This window comes from Herpailurus yagouaroundi, unplaced genomic scaffold (assembly GCF_014898765.1).
Source record: "Herpailurus yagouaroundi ecotype Mexico unplaced genomic scaffold, PumYag 181, whole genome shotgun sequence".
In the NCBI taxonomy this organism is placed as follows: Eukaryota; Metazoa; Chordata; class Mammalia; order Carnivora; family Felidae; genus Herpailurus; species Herpailurus yagouaroundi.
The window spans coordinates 14,849,002-14,866,363 of NW_024412412.1; the positions used below are offsets into that span (position 1 = coordinate 14,849,002).

The following is a 17,362-nucleotide window of genomic DNA, read 5'->3' on the forward strand; positions in this document are numbered from 1 at the left end:
CATTCATGATTGTGAACTTGGATGCACCTTATACACAGGTGAATTCATTGTTACCATAAGACTAGCTTGAATTCTTGTCTGATACTGAGACTTTTTTTCTCTCTGGTCCTCCACATGCAACCAGTCTTGCCCATTCTCTCTCCACAGAGCCTCTCAAATCCTCAAACCCAGGTTCCTTCCGGCACTGCGGACCTTACTTCCAGGCCCCCTCATTCTCACCCCAGACCTGGATGGCCTCCCCCAGACTCATACTGCTCAGTAATGTCAGAGTAATCATCCCAAAGCCCAGTCCTGCTCTCCACATGCTCCCCCTCATTTCCACGTCTGTCCCTTGACTTGTGTGATAACGTCCAGCTTCAAGGCCCTTCCTCCAGGTTTCAACCTGTCCAAAACCTTCAGGCTTTACTTAAATACCAGCACCTCAGCGAGCCTTTCCTCTTCACTACACACTTTCAGAAATGGCCTCTGTATCCCCTGTGCCTGTTCTATTCTGTCCTGTGATTATACGTATTTCAACATATACGTGGTTGCTCCAGTTAATTGCACGCTCATCCAAGACAGACGCTATGTCCCGGCCATCTTTAGAACAGCAGCTTACTACGGTGCCTGGCTGACTCGGTTAGTTCAGTGTCCAACTTCGGCCAGGTCATGATCTCATAGTTCATGAGTTTGAGCCCTGCGTCGGGCTTTGTGCTGACAACTCAGAGCCTGGAGCCTGCTTCACATTCTGTGTCTCCCTCTCTCTCTGCCCCTCCCCCACTTGTGCACACATTCTCTCTCTCTCTCTCTCTCTCTCTCTCTCTCTCTCTCTCAAAAATGAATAAACATTTAAAACAAAAATTTTTAAAGAAATTTAGAACAGTGGCTTATTTAAAATCGTAAATGTTCGATATATTCTTGCATAGATTATATTCATATAAAGCTGTTGCAGTTAGCAAATTCTGTGGTTCAGACAGTAAGTGGTAGAGGAGTAGCATATGAATGAAAATAAGTTCTCAAAGCATCATTCAGCTCTGAATGGTTACTATCTCTGGGTCAAGGCCTTTAAGAAGGGAGACATCTTGGGGCGCTTGGGTGGTTCAGTCAGTTAAGTATTTGGCTTCGGCTCAGGGCATGACCTTGCCGTTCATGAGTTCGAGCCCCACATCAAGCTCTCTGCTGTCAGTATGGAGACTGCTTCGGATCCTCTGTCCCTCTCTCTCTGTGCCCCTCCCCTGCTCATTCTCTCTCTCTCTCTCTCTCTCTCTCTCTCAAGATAAATAAATAAATAAATAACTTAAAAAATTAAAAAATAATAAAAATAATAAAAAAGAAGAGAGACATCTTTTGGCTCGGGAGAGAGAAAGATGAGAAGGAAGCTGGCACGTGGGCTGGAGCAGAGGCCTGGGGGTTCCAGGGAGGATGAAAGAGCCCTTCCAGAAGTAATAAGCAGGATAAGCAAAGGGAAGGACTAGCAGTTCCCAGGGAGGCCTCCAATAAAAACAGGGAGGTGACAAGGGAGAGGTGAAGAGATCATTCTCCAGAATTCCATTCCAACAGGGGTTTCACAGCAGGCCAACAGGCCCCTGACCATCCCCTGTGTTTGAAGGGTAGGAACTAGTCCGATGTCCATTGAGGGAAACCCCGGAGGTGAATTTTCAAGACACCCACACAGCTGGCGACTCATTGCAAAAGAACAAACGGGCAGTTGGGATTGGGTAAATAGAGTAATTTTTGTTTTTATCTGATTATTTTAGCTGGTAGCTAGATGTTGCAATACATGCTGATGCAGTCTAAGTGATTTCTTTGGAACGTGATTCTCTTATCTGTTCCATGAGAACTTGGTGAGATTATTTAAGGAGCTTAAAGAATAGGAGCCAGACTTCCATGATCATCCGTGGCACCGGGAAGTAGGGAGGATGGTGGGGAGGGGTCCGAACACCACCACCTCCCATCTTCCAGGCGGTTCCACCTCCTCCTTGATCAGATCCTTGATGAAATCTACACAGATTCGAATCTTCTCTGAATCTCCTTCCATTTCCGCTGATACCTCCTGGGAGATGTGAACAAGGAGGGAAGAGAAGGGAAAGTCCCCCAGGCAGGGAAGCCCCATGGTGAGTGAGTGGCAGGCCCAGAGCAAAGCTGGGATGCAGGCAGGGACGTCAACCGGACTGACAGCTGGCAGGAAGGGGTGCAAAGGACGCCTGGGCTTCTGTCCCTGTGAATTTGAGGGAGGCTGGCCTCGGACACCTGTGCTTGGTGAGGTTCTTCTAGCTTAGGCCTCAGTCTCCTGTTCTGCGCAGCGAGGCGATAAATGCACTAGCATTTCTACGGCTGCTTCTGCTTTTTACATTTTGTAATGCTGGATGCCTCTGGAGGAAATTTTGGATTGGGATACAGTGGGTTTTGTTACATATTCCCCAGCTCACTCCACATAGTTTTCATGCTATATTTTACACTGACAAATGCATGCTAAAATGGACTGTGAATGTACAGGGAGGGGTGTCCTGGTCTGGGACGAGGCCAGCTGGCCAAGCTGCAGGGGAGGGGGCTAGACTGGGAGTAACGGGAACGCGGAATCATATGCACCCACCGAGCCCAGCGAAAAGGCGCCCCAGGTGCTGGGGAGTGCGGGACGACAGGCTGACAGTGGCAGTGGTGTTGCTCTGGGCCCCGGGGAGGAGAAGCACATCCAGTGTGAAGGCAAAGGAGGGAATGGAGAAGCCTATGGAGAGCGGCCAGAAGGAGTCCAGAATCCAGCGAGATCAAGGCAGGACTAGGAATGTGCCGGTGGTTTGTTAGACGACAGGGGAACCTTAGTATGTGAGGTTCAGCAACGAAACTCTAGGGTCTACCGAAAAGATAGATAACATAAGGCTTCTGCAGTGGGGTCAGACAGAAGTCCAGGTACCGGCTGAACCAGCGAGGTCCAACGAACATGAATCGGGTGTCTCTTCTGAGCAAGCACTGTGCCCAGAGGCAGGGACTGCCCACACTCCACCGCCCTCAAGCAAGTGCAGACCAACAGCAGGGTGGACTGCTGTGTGGACTGGCTTTGTCTACACGGGCAGCTCGAGGGACCCACCTGGGGAATGGAAAGACTTCAGACACAGGTGGGGCCTGACAGACTGCCCTCAGTCCTGGTTCTCAGAGATGCATGGCAGTTCCCGTGCAGCAACAGTGTTCAAAGAAGGATGATGACAGTGGCCTTGACTATGGGTCCCCTGAGCCCCGGCTGGTGGTTGTAAGCCTGCAATACAGACTGGGAAAACCAGACCAAACCACAAAACACTGCTTTATGCCCACTAGGCTGCAAGACATCTTTTTAAAAACTCTCTTAATGTGAATACATTTCTCTAAATCACAAGGGCAGTGCAATGGGCCAAATGCTAGTCTCCCTGAGAAATTCCTACACTGCAGTCTGATTTCCAATGTGATGTCATTAGGAGGCTGGGACTTTGGGAGGTGATTTAGGTCATGAGGACAGAGCCCTCATGAATGGGATTAGAGCCCTTATTAAAGAGATTCCAGCTAACTCTCTCACCTTCTTTCTTTCTGCCATGTGAGGGTACAATGAGAAAATGGTCATTTGCAACCCAAAGAGTACCTTCTCCAGAATCAGACCAGGCTGCCATGCTGACCATAGACTTCCAGCCCCCAGAACGGCATGAGATAAATTTCTATTGCTTGTAAGCTACCCAACCTATGGTTCTTTACTAGAGCAGCCTGGAGTCAAACAGGGAGCTTAGTGTTAAATTAAAATGTCTGATTACTCAACCAGAGATGAGAAAGCTCCACTGGATATGGATATATTTTTCATTTAATATTTTTAATAGAGAAATCATATTGTTCAAAAAGGCAACAAGACATCTCTCTCCCATCTTTGTCTCTCTCTCATCTATCTCTAATAGGGAACCATGGTTCTACTTTCTTATGTGTCTTTAAAGACCTGTTTTTCCCCTAACTGGCAAAAGTCCTTGGCTGGGCCCTAATGACAGTGAATGGTGCTGTCTCCCGTCAGAGGCTTCTTGTTGTCTCCTGCCTCCTGGTGGAGCCTGGCTGGATAGAGGGTGGGAGAGAGGCTGCCTTTACACCTTGGAGTGCCTGTGACCAGAGACTGGGAGGACATGTGTGAAGGGTTTTTAAAAAAAAAAACTGACCCCTTGGGGGCACATAGGTGGCTCAGTTGGTTAAGCATCCAACTTTGGCTCAGGTGGTGACCTTACACTTTGTGAGTTTGAGCCCCGCATCAGAGCCTCACTACAGAGCCTGCTTAGAATTCTCTCATTCTCTCTCTCTCTCTCTCTCTCTCTCTCCCCCCCCCCAAAATAAATAAATAAACTTTAAAAATAAAATAACTGACCACTCACACACAGTACATGGCCTGGCCTCTGGTAACATCTCAGGGTGAGTGACTTAGGGGCCTTTTTCAGGAGTGTAGACCCCGGTGACCTCTCTGAAGTGCCCTCGTGGCCTGACGTGGCCTAGCCTCACATCTTCCGTCTTTGGTGGACTCTTGGTGGGTTGTTTTGCAGGCCACGGGTATACCCTAGAGAGGGCCCACCCCCATTACAAATGAGAACATACCAAAGTCTAGAAATGGAATTTTCATGGCCAATGAGGGTGGACCAGACATGCTAGCCCTTGAGTAGGTTCCCATTACCTTTACCCCCTACAGGGGCAGGGGCTGGAGGGCATGGGAAGCATGTTCTAGGCTGGGCCTATGGTCTGCTACTGAATGACTAGAAGCCCAATATTTGAGGTTTTCTCCCAAACACCCATGGTTTGTTTAAGGTTTTTGCCCCCAACCATTAAGGCAGAATGTTTTCCCAAGCCCACCTGAGAAAGCCAATCCTTATACAGACATATAATTTTTCAGGGAAGACTAGACATGCTGCAGAGCCAGTGGGCTAACATATTAGACTTGTGTGCGGAATATGGAAGAAGAGCCAAGGCCGAGGGACCCCTCAGGCCAACTCCGTGGGTGGCTTACCCACTACACCCATAGATGTGGGGACCTCCATCTGCTGCCTCCCACCTCCATCAGGCCAGGGTCCTTGTCAGGGGCCATCAGCAGCTCAAGGCGTGAATGAACTGCAGATTACTTTCCTCAAATGTGAAAAGAGGTCAAAGTGGACTCACTGTGACCATAACAGGGGAAGAATGCGGAATGCCATCGAGACCCCCGTCAGGTCTCCCTTTCCCTCCACTCTACCGTGGCCCCTGAGAATCTCCTCTGAGCCTCATGACTATTGCCAGCACCTAGAACACAGCACTTAGAACATTCCCAGCACATACTCAGTGCTCATTAAGTGCCCAGCTGACCCCAGCGCTCCTCTCTCCCCAGGTCTGTCGTCTTAAAGCTGTGGGAACTCAGGACTAGGAAGGTGATACGACTTATCCAGCATCCCGGAGGGCCATGGCACACTCAGGAGAAGAAATGTGCCACCCTGACTCCCTTCTGAGCTCTGTCTGGTCTCCCAGTGCTCTGCATCCAACCTGCTTCACATCAGGCATTTTCGCTGGGCAACGTGGGAGGAATACACAAGGCTGCTCGTACCCAGTGACTGGGCAGGGAACCTGGTCTCCTGGCATAGCCACAACCCATTCATGGCCCACAGCACCCAGGTTGGGACACCTTGCTGCAGACACTTACATGCAGTCTCACAGTGACGCCACTCATCTCCCTGCTGTAGAGCTGGCAGCCACAGAGGCTCTCGCCCTTAAAGCCAGGCGCCCCAGGGGAGTGACTTCATCAAGACTAAAATATCTGGGGGCGCCTGGGTGGCGCAGTCGGTTAAGCGTCCGACTTCAGCCAGGTCACAATCTCGCGGTCCGTGAGTTCGAGCCCCGCGTCGGGCTCTGTGCTGATGGCTCAGAGCCTGGAGCCTGTTTCTGATTCTGTGTCTCCCTCTCTCTCTGCCCCTCCCCCATTCATGCTCTGTCTCTCTCTGTCCCAAAAATAAATAAACGTTGAAAAAAAAATTTTTTTTTAATAAAAATAAAAAAAAAAAGACTAAAATATCTGCAGTATCCCCGACCCAAAGTCTGTTTGTGATCTCAGCCCAAGCAGCCCTTTGTCCAAATGAGTCCTGGGCCACATGGTTCCCTGACCTGTCTGCCAGACCCATTTTTCCTGCTGTGGAAATGGCTGAAGGTAGGAGTCGGTTATGATCAAGCACAATATCCAACAAGAGCCAAATGCTACACACGGGATCCAGAGGAGCCCCAGACTTGCCCCAGGTCCTCGCCTGGGAAATGGTGGACACAACGGCCCTATTCATGGAAGGGGACTCTGAAACTTGAGTATGTTTAAAGTGTCTTTGAAATAAATGTTAACATGCTGACTCAGGCTCCCTCCGAAATAATTTTAAATGTCCTCTAACCCATTTTTGGCATATCATTCATGATGAAGCAGGTATTGAGAGCAGCATGGTTCAGCCAAACTCCCAGAAGCCTTGGCAGGAGGCATATGGTCCTATCAATCAACACTGGGGTCGGGGGAGGGGAGGGGGAGGCCAGCCATGGTTTGAAGACCACAGTGGCTCAGTGTGGGTGAACCTTCTGGAAAAGGGTTTGCTGTTATTATAATCAAAAGCTTTCACCACATTTTTAAGCTTTACCCACTATCCTAACCATTCCCTTCTTTCAGGGGGTGACGTTCCAGCAGCTGAATGCCATATAACAAGAACTCCCTCTCATCACCATGGAAGCCAAGAGAAACATACTTTTTGAAAAGTGGCACTTTGGTGCAGAGAGCTCTGCTGATGGGAGCTTAAATAATGACGTGCCAGGAGAGATTATTTTTATGAATTCCTGGAACACACTTTTTTCTGTGAGCATGAGCCGAATAGTCCTCTGCGTGCTTCTGTTGCCCTCTACTTTACCTAGCCAGCCTGCGTCTTCAGGCAGCGTAATCAGGACACCTTATACAGACTGTAGGTTGCTTTTAAGTTAATTTATTTCTTTTGAGAGGGAGGGGGACACAGAGAGAGGGAGAGAGAGAATTGCAAGCAGGCTCTGCACTGTCAGCACAGAGCCCAACATGGGGCTCAATCCCACAAACAGTGAGATCACGACCTGAGCTGAAATCACGAGTCAGACCTCAACCGACTGAGCCACCCAAGCACCCTCATACCATAGCTTTAAGTTGAAACGTGGGAAGATGTGGTTAAGTGTCCCCGGGAAGTAAGTGATGAGATGTAGACAAAGCTCATGCAGCTGGGAAGACAGATTTGACTGTGCCTCTGTCACAGATATCCTCCCCAGGCTGGGGGAAGGCAGAGAGATAAGAAGTCCATTTACTGTGGGTCCACTGGGATCCACAGGAGCAATTTCTCCCTTTTACCCCCATGGTTATTCTTCATGTTTCTGGAACTCTCCTTTAAGACACTTTCTATGATCCCCTGAAGGGCCAACTCCAAGTGAATATCCTACGCCAATGTGAAATCTATTCTGGTGAAAATTTACTTCCCCAAATAGACAGCCCTCCAAACTTTCCCCGGTGTCTGCACACAGGAACCCCAGACTCCGAATACCTCCTGCCTGTGGAGCTGATTCAGGCTCCCTTCCTTTTAGTTCCTCCATGCCTTCTCATCGCCCAGCCAGCAAGCCTTGCCACCAGGATGCTCTTCAAACTCAACTCCTCACTTAACAGCCCATCACAAGGAAGAGATGCTTGAACATTTGAAGTGGAAGAGGAAGAAAGGAGGAGCTTACTGGTTCTTCCAATTATTTTCCATCAACTGCATGTGTTTGGTTTTTTTTTTAACAAATCATCTCTGTCTAGTCCTTCCACCCACAACCAAGTGGTGAATGGGTTCAGCCCCTCTTCACCTGCCTGGTTGTGCTTCTCTGATTTGCTTGTGCCTATGGCCCTCACGTCTCACAGTCTTCATAGATTTCTTCTTTTCTTCCTTCAGATCTGGCTCAAGATTCACCTCCTACTAAAAATCTTTCCACTCATCTCTCAATGTTTAGTTCTAGATCCACCTTCTCCCTGGAAATGTTCAAGTCCATTGTAACTGCCAATAATACTTCCCTCCCCTGAGTTGCAGACACTTATTTCTATGCCCTTCCTTTTCAGTAAGACCCACAAGCTTCTTATAAAATGCAACTAGTATCCATTCAGTGTGTGGAATACACTGCATCAGTGTTCAAGATAATTCCTGCCCCCACTGTCAGAGGATTACGCACCCTTGACCTACTGGCAATATAATTTGCTTTGGCCAACGGGATGAGGGATGTGACATGTGCCACTTTGAGCAGAGGTCTTAAGCACCACCACGTCATTCTGCCATTTTCCCTTAGTCACACGAACAGCACATCTCATCTAGAAGTTGCTTTTTCTGTCTGAGTCTCAAAATGAAGAGGAAAGTGGGGCAGAGTTAATCTTTAAACTCCATGTTCACTATGGAAACCAATTTGACAATAAATTTCATATATAAATAAACAAAATAAAAAATAAAAAAAATAAATCAACTCCATGTTCACGAGTGAGAGATAAACCTCAGCTGTAAGCCTCTGATACAGCTTGTTACTACAACATAAGTTAGCTTAATCTTAGTTCTAAAGTGTGTAATAGGTACAGTTTTTGTAATGGTGGCTTTACACTAGGTGTCTCCTTCTGTCCTCCAACAAGCCTACCGGCTTAGTGTTACTTTCGCCATTCTACCGATAGATAATATTAAAACACAGAAGAACCTGTTCCAATTCTGAAAGGTAAAAGGGGACAGACGAGAGGAAACTAGGTCTTCTGCAGCAAACTGACAGCTCTTTCCACTACATAATGCATTTACGGGTTGAACTGTGTTCCCCCAAAACATCCTATCCCTTGGTACCTGTGAGTGTGACCTTATCTGGAAACAGATGTACTCAAGTTAAGATGAGGTCCTGAGGGTGGGCCCCCATCCAATATAACCGGTGTCCTTGGAAGAAGAGAAGACGCACACGTAGAGGCACACAGGGAGAGCAGCATGTGACGACTGAAGCAGAGACTGGAGTGACACATCAATGCATCTGCAAGCCAGGGAGCACCAAGGATTGCTAGAAACACCAGAACCTCAGAGAAAAGCACGGAAGAGATTGTCCCCTAGAGCCCCTAGGGAGAGCGCAGGCTCGCCAACACTTCATTTCAGATTACCAGCCTCCGGGGTTGTGAAGGAATAAACTGTTGCTTTAAGCCACCCTGTTTGTTGTAACCCATACAGCAGCCCTTGGACAGCAGCACACCATGGCCACCTCGATTTGGGGGCAGAACCCACTGGAAACTCTCTGCATGTGGGGGATAGAAAAAGTCTGTCTAGGGATAACTTCATTCTTCTGTCAGCAGCCTGGTGTCACCATCCGTCTGTATTTATTTCCAAGAGCTGTCATCACACAGCACCACAGGCTAGGTAGCTTAGACAACGGAAATTTATTTTTCACAATTCTGGAGGCCAGAAATCTGAAATCAAGGCATTGTCAGAGTTGGTCTCTCCTAAAGGCTTCTCTCTTCTGCTTTTTTTTTTTTTTAAGTTTATTCATTTATTTTGAGGGGGGGCAGGCGCGGGGGGAGAAGAGGGAGCGCACAAGCTAGGGCGGGGCAGAGAGAAGAACAGACAGAATCCCAAGCAGGCTCCGCGTCATTAGCGCAGAGCCCAATGCAGGGCTCGAACCCACAAACTGTGTCATGGCTGACTCTCCTTTCAACCCTCTTGCTGCCCCAACCTTACAGTCAAAATTCAAAACAGAATGGATAGACACATTTTGAGATACTTAAGACTATTAGAAACAAATAGTAATCAGTTCACCTAAATGGCTGTTAATTACTTTCCTAAAGCAAAGCATAATTTCAGTATTTTCTCCTCCTTATTGGTTTAGGAGTATCTGGAACCAAAAGAATAATCAACAAGTTCCCTGAAACTCTGAATGGTTTAATCATTTTTTAAATAATTTTTAAATGTTTATTTCTGAGAGAGAAAAAGAGCACGGGAGGGGGAGGGGCAGAGAGAGAGGAAGACACGGAATCCAAAGCAGGCTCCAGGTTCTGAGCTGTCAGCACAGACACCAGGCGGAGCTCGAACTGGTGAACCGTGAGATCGTGACCTGAGCCGAGGTCTGACGCTTAACCAACTGAGCCACCCAGGTGCCCCTTAATCATTATTATAATGCTGCTTCACAATAATAAATTTTATTTGAAGAAGACAGGATAAATAAACCATGGTGCAGAGATGGAAAACTCAGGAGAGAATGACGGCATCATGTGGGCTCTTCAGTTAGAGGGCAAGAAAGGCAGATCCACTCCAGTGACTTCAGGAGAGAAATCTGAAAAAAACCAGTGGAGCAAACCTTGGGTCTTTCTGGTTAAAAGCATTCCAGCCAGAAGAAATGGCAAGCTGAAGTGTCCTGAGGTGGCCATGTACCCAGAACAGGTGAAGAAGAGAGTCAGGAACGAGGCCGGAAAGGGTCGGGGTGGCCACATGGGTTCTCAGAGAACTTCAGATTTTACTTAGTGTGGAAGCAGAGTCTCCTGGAGAGTCTGAATGGAGGAGAGACACGATCGGACACATGCTGTGGAAGGACTACTCTGGTCGTCTGTGGAGACAGGCAGAAGGTAGGGCAGAGAGGTTGGAGGGAGCGGGGGCTGTTGGGGAGCTCTGGGCAGCAGAGGGTGCAGACTCCAGGGATGGAGGTAGGGGAGGACAGGCTTTGCCATCCAACTTTCTGAAAGTACAGCCTACTCGGGCTGAGGCAGAAAGGGAGGCGGGGAAGAGGTGGAGGAACAACAGAGGGGACCAAGGGGACAACAGAGGGGACAAGGAGCCGTGGGTAAAACAAGAGGAACCCAAGAAAGCCGTCCAGAGGAGGAGCATAGTCCAGCTAAGCACTGTTCCTGGGCCAGAAATCAAAGCCTGAGGATTGACCCTTGACCACGAGGAGGCCCTTGGTGAAAACAATAGTGGGACTGGGTTTTGAGCAGGAGAGAATGAGAGGAGAAGTCGAGGGCATATCAGACATCATGCATTCCAGGAGCATCTCAGTCTGGGGAAGCTAACATGCTGGGGTGACTGTCCCTGAGCAGATGCCGATCTTCAGAGAAGGGGAGGAGAGGGAGCCCTGGAGGCCGTGTCCACGCTGCTTATGCTGTGGGTGTGCACGGGTCTGCAGGCAGCCCAACAAGTAAAACCTGAATTCTCCAGAAGACTGAGGAGGTGGGCTTTTCTCAAAACATGATTTCTCAAGTACTCTCTGCGTTGATTTCCGTTGGTCCAAATGACGGCCGGTTTTAATTTAAATCAGCTATTTTCGCAAAGGCAGGGAAAAGCATGCTTTAACCTGCCATCTCCTCCTCCAGAATGTTGGATCCTTGATATCTGGGGAGAATTTGCTTCTGTGTAATTTCTAGGAGTGCAACAGGAAATATGTTGGCACAAATATCAATGCTAATGGTTAACATCCTTGGTTTGGCTTTGATCCCAGTAGAAGATCAATAAAGCACATTTATTCAGGCTCTTATTGCCTCCTGGACTGCTCTTGAGGAGACTTCAGTCCCTGGGTCCCAGGTCCTATGCACAACTTCCTGGGAACTCCAGGACTGGGGTCAGGGCCCTGCTAATTGCTGTGTGAGAATCTGGTCCCTGACGCCTGTTCTCTAATCTCAGTCCTGCTACTGACAATCTTTGGTGTCTGGAGTGAAGTGCCCAACCTCCCTGTACTTTATTTACTAGTTTTTAAATGCTGAACTGATAATAACAGATTGCAGAGCAAATTAATTTCAGCATATGTTTGTCTCTTGGTAGATTATGTTCAGTGAAGATTAAATTCTAGACCCGTTTCCCTGCTACTCAGAACATTTCTGGACTACTTTCCCCAAGTGCTTAATCAGGAGTGTTCAAGAATTACAAACAAATGTTGCCATTGGCCTTGACAAAATGATGCTAAGTTATGCTGCCTTAAGACTACCCAGCATTTTCTCTTACCCATGGTCTGGATTGACCAAATCACTGCTTTTCTTCAATGGATTTTATGTTAAACTTCACTTCAATGTGGATTTACCTCACAGAGAAGAGCTTTCCGAAAAGATCCACAGTAAGAGAGATTAAAACAGAAAGCAGAGTAGTTACACTGTGGTTGCGTCTTAACCAAGATTAAGTTGATTCAGACACAGCTCTTTGGAAAGAGAGCTTACGCATAAAGTAAGATATAATGATAAGTGTGCCGTGCTTGTGGCTGTTTATTCCAGCTCAGAGCCCACCTCTTTCAAAATGCTTCACATCCTACTCCAACTGAAAGAAAATTCTCCTCCCTTCTGGTCTTCTGTCGCATAGTAGGAAAAGCACCCACTGGTCCTTTGTGTATTCGTTTGCTAGGGCTGCATAACAAAATATCACAGACTGGGTAGCCAAACAACAGTTCTAGAGGCTGGAAATCCAAGATCAAGGTGTCAGCAGGTTTGGTTTCTGGTGAGGCCTCTCTCCTTGGCTTGCAGATGGCAGCCTTCTCATTGTGTCCTCACGTGGCCTTTTCTCTGTGTACATTTATTCCTGGTGTCTCTTCCTCTTTTCAGAGGGCATCAGTCAGATGGGATAGGGCCCCACTCTAACAGCCCCATTTCGACTTAATCGCCTCTTCAAAGACCGTATCTTTACATACTTTACATTCTGAGCTACCAGGGATTGGACTTCAACACAGAAATTTTGGAGGGAAACAGTTAAGCCCTTTGCATGCATTTTAGAATATTAGTAGGTACCTGATGTGTCTCTCCTCAACCTGACTGCAGGCTCCCTGGATGAAAGGCCCTGTTTAAGATTCTGTGTATCTCCTGCAATCAATGGCTCGATGGGTCTTCCTGATACTATTGAATGTTGTTCACATTTGCCCTGATGCAGATATATTTTGAAGGAGAAAAAAATCAGCCACGGCAGCTTCGTGTCAGTGACTGGGCTAGATGATTTCCCAGATTGCTTACAAATCCCGTGACTGTTCATGCCCCATCACCATCCGTGTGGCTTCACAAAAAATTCTCCTCTCTACAGAGTTTTAGTCATTTGCTTAATTTCTTACAGTTAGACCTCCCAAGAGGTGCCAGTCTTAACTTTGGCTAATTCCCTATGCATGTCTGCATCTGGCAGTCCCTGAGATCCTGACCTGACTCGGACCTGGAAGCCGAGGAAACAGGCTCAGGGCAGTGCAGTGGGTTGCCTGAAGTTGCCCCAAGAGGACTCCAACCAACTTTTTCCAGCTCCAAGGCCAATACCCTAATATTCCTCATTATGCAAAAATAAGAACACCAAGGGCTTTATGTCTTATGGGCAGTAATTTATGTAATGAAGTGAGATCATAGTCTCTCTTATGAATGCTGATGAACCTTATAACAGCGTATCTTTTAGTACCAAAAGGATCCAGCATACTTCTTTTGTTGATTCATAAAATGCTCAAATGCTCAAACCGTATGTTTAAGTACAACTCCCAATGGATATATCCTTCCTTAAATGAAAACAGAGGAATTTTTCAACATCAGGTGGGACAATAAGCATGATATTGGGAGGAGTAATCTAAATGTAGCCACGAGTCGCTTCCAGGGCGGTGGAGATGATACCAGCCTCATGGCCTGGCACCTCCCAGAGGTGCCTTCTCTATCACGTTCACGCGGTAGGTACAAGACAAATCAAACCCAGAGACACGTGCACGTGAACATGAGCCTTGCTAGACACGTTCTGTGTACAATATCACTTCTATAAAAGTGGGAAAGCCAGTGTAAGCATCGAGTAGGCTTTCAAATGAAGTAATGCATTCAACATCTAAAACTTTGTAAGCGTAATGTGTATGGAGCCCTTGTGGCTTCCTCGGGGGAGACTGAAGGTGAGAATTTTGCCAAACGCCAATGGGCACTGCCCATCCCACCATGGGAAGGTCTCTTCTGTCATGACTGGACAAGTGGAAACACCCCGAGCTTGAAAAGAAGGTTCGCCTCTGCGTGACTGAGGCCTCGCAACCATCATTCCCCGTGCCAATATCAGGACTGTGGGTCTGACAAACAAAAGGCCATGTCCTTGGCTTGGTTTCTATGGGGAGGCTGTAACGGTCCCCTTTTACTCACTGGAGGCTGGCTTTCTCAAATGGATTTTGTTCATTTTCCACTCAGATTGAGAAAACTGCACGTGGCAGTTTATGAATTGGGCCTCCCAGCAAGTCTCTGAAGGACAACAGGAGTGGGGGTGGCCTGCATGCGGGAGCCTCCCTGCACAGAACTGAGGTCGGGCTGTGGCACACAATAACATCTATGTGTGACCCAGCAGCCTGCAGACCTACTCCCTGCGAGGAGAGACACATGCCAAGCAAGGACGAGAGGACTTTTGTTCATCCTTTTTATCTTACACTTGCTGGTTGTTTGTGGCGGGGGCGGGGCGGGGGGGATTAAAAATAAGCAAATAAATTCCTTGCTTGTGTGTCATCTGGATTTTTTTTTCTCCCCATGCTTTCATGTCTAACTCTCCAAAGTATCTTCCCACCTTAATTTTATGGCATTTTTATATACACATGCGTCCAGGACCCGCGCATGAAGTCAGAGATATCAGTTTGTCTTCCAGACTCCTTTGGGTTTGCCGCTGCATGGAGATCCATAGTGAGATACAAGAGTTCTCATCCCCTTCCCATGAACATGATTTATAGAGTTCTCCCTGTGCTCAGAGCATATAGCTAAATCCTGCATAAGCAGCAATCACAGTGCATTCTTAACAGCCTCCCTGGACAGTTTGCTAAATTCTTTCTGAGAGCCTCTCGCTGGCCCTTACAAAGATTAGCGAAAAAAACAAACTGGAGGCTGGGAATCCAACTGTGTGAACAGAAAGTATGTTCCACTGCACTCATAGAGGATCAAGTTTGTGGAATCACACTGGGCGTTCTGGCTGTCCCAGATGAAGACCAATTAGACAAAAATCAGCTTTCCCAAACCCAAGCGCACTCTGGGTTGACTAGGGTTGTTTTCTTTTGTTTTGTTTTAACACATACTAAAAGTTAAAGGTGGGAATCTCAACTAAGTAACATTTTTCTTCTTCCCCACTTCATTTTACCTGGTCCAAGAAGACAAAAGAGGGGCCAGCGGCATTGCTAAGTAATACTTCAATGTACAACCTAAAAATTCTCTCTCAGTAATCCTGGAACCCCACGTATAGTTTTCAGAGTCTAGCACAATGACAAACAAGCTAAAATACCTCCAGGATGACAGATGACTGCAGAGCAAAGGGACAGAAGGAATTTGGTACAAACACACAAGGACCTGTTGACTTTTTAGCCTGAACTTAGAAAGTAGGGAGTTAACCAGAATTTTTGTTTGTAAAGCAAACAACTACTTTTAAAATCCTCTATTCATGTGGTTCTCTGTTCTCCACATGGAGAATCCAAAACAGGTCCTTGGGATAACTTTTGGAGAACCACACTACTGTGGAAACAAAAAAAAAGTCTCAGCCAAGAATTTTGGTGTCCCAAAAGACCAGGGAAACCTGAACATTTAAATGAGACATTAATGCCAGGAGCTAACCGTTCCCTGTTGGACTCCAGCTCCCCGCCCCCCCCCCACCCCCCGAGCTCCACCAGCCAGAAGAGGACACAGTACTCACCAGTCATTAGGGTGTAGTAATTGGGGTAAGAGAGACTGGGAAAGTCTGGGGTCAAGTAATCCACTTTCACTCCCCTGCTCACAATCTCTTTGAAACCGGGCAAGGACTCCAGGGCCTCATCACTGATGTAGTCTGAGCGAAAACCGTCCAGCAGAAACACCAGGAGCTTCCGGCCAGCCGAGGCTGGCCGCACCAGGCTGAGCGCGAGGACCAGCAGGAGGGCCCCGAGCTTCGCTGCCATGCTGCCAGGAGCCTGCCCGCTCGGCTGGCACAGCCGTCCCCTTGCAAAGACTGAGGATGGAGAATCTGTAGCTATTCTCTCTTCTAGGGGCTGGACCTTGACTGCTGGCCTTCCTGAGCCAAGTTCACTTTCAGAATTTAAAGGTACAGCACCCCCTTTAAAAAACATCTATGCTCACCCTTTACTATAAAGACCAGAGACTAACTCCTCTGAGTCTCCAAACAACCCAGAATAAACACCGGGGAAGAGAAGGCAACATTATTATTTTGGGTGAGTGTTCCAGAAATACAAGAACCCACAGATAGGTAGAATTTTAGAAGATGACAGAAGTCAACACTAACTTTGCAGTTGGGCTAACCAAAGGGTGGAACCAAGAAGAACAATCTTTTAATTTGCTGCTATCCCACGTCTCTGCCCCACTTAAACTCTCCTACTGCCCTTTTCGCTTACGATTTAGGAACACGAACCTCCTAATTCGGTATATAAACAAGAGATGATAAAATTAGGTGGGCATATTTGTGAACTTTTCAGCAGTGCCTCTGTCATGCAAGCATTTAGAAACAAATTACTTGTCAATGTCTCAGCCACCTTTTTCCTATGCATCTATAAAAAAGTGTTTATTGTTGTATTCTTCAAGTTGTTGGTGTTCAAACCCATATGCAGGAGGAGGTGGGGCTCAGCAGAGCTGTGGAACTAGAGAAAAAGTTCCAGAGTTGAACAACAGGGGGTCGCTACTATCACATGGGTCCGAGGTAGCCCTGCCCCAAGACAGCAGCCATGAGATAGAGAGCAGGAGGACCAGAGTCCACGATGGAGAAGCAGATATAACCACGTGGGCTTCATGACAAGGAGGATTGGGCAGAGGACGGACTCGGAGGCTGGCCAGGAGATCAGGGAAGGGCTGCAAGGCGCAGGTGGGCTAGGCCTCCATCCAGATTGCCGGGGTTCCCCAGGGTGGGTCTTTCACTCGGCAGAAAATTAAATGGAAAGGCTTATTAAATGTGCGTAGCCCATAGTAAGAGCTTAACAAATGCTAGCTGTTATTAGCAGTACAACACTGCTCAGATTCCGCTGCAAGGCCCAGGGCAAAGCTTTACAGGGACCTACAGTAGCCAGCCACCAGCCACCCGCCACCCGGATCTCGGATCTCGGTCAGTTCTAAAATGCCTCCCCCACCCCTGCCCTCGGCGTGTGCCCTCTCTTCTCCTGTACTACTGCGTGTAGAGTCACGAGATCATTTCTAAACTGCACAGCAAAAGAGGAAACACATCGGCCCAATTACCATTCCTGCTTCAGCTGACTTAGACAAGGTTCAGACTTCATTTTTCTAACAAAATCAGTGATTTTTACAATTAAAAAAAAAAATGAGAAAACCAGGGGAGATTTTTCTTAATGTTTGTTAGTTTGAAAACATAATGTTATTCTTATTTCTTTGAGCTGTGGGTTATTACTGTTATTCTAAACAGAACAAAGAAGGAGGGAAGGGAAGGGAAGGGAAGGGAAGGGAAGGGAAGGGAAGGGAAGGGAAGGGAAGGGAAGGGAA

General features: G+C 47.5%; 1 protein-coding gene across 1 annotated transcript in view; it reads right to left on the minus strand.

Annotated features, from left to right (window-relative positions):
• The window catches only part of ENPP6 (ectonucleotide pyrophosphatase/phosphodiesterase 6), a 108,713-nt gene extending 92,826 nt beyond the window's left edge, over positions 1–15,887 (minus strand). The window contains exon 1 of the mRNA XM_040489898.1: positions 15,579–15,887. Within this exon, the coding sequence (XP_040345832.1) occupies positions 15,579–15,819 (241 nt within the window). The 5' untranslated portion in view covers positions 15,820–15,887. The remainder of the gene's footprint in view (positions 1–15,578) is intronic.
• Between the last annotated feature and the right edge of the window lie 1,475 nt (positions 15,888–17,362).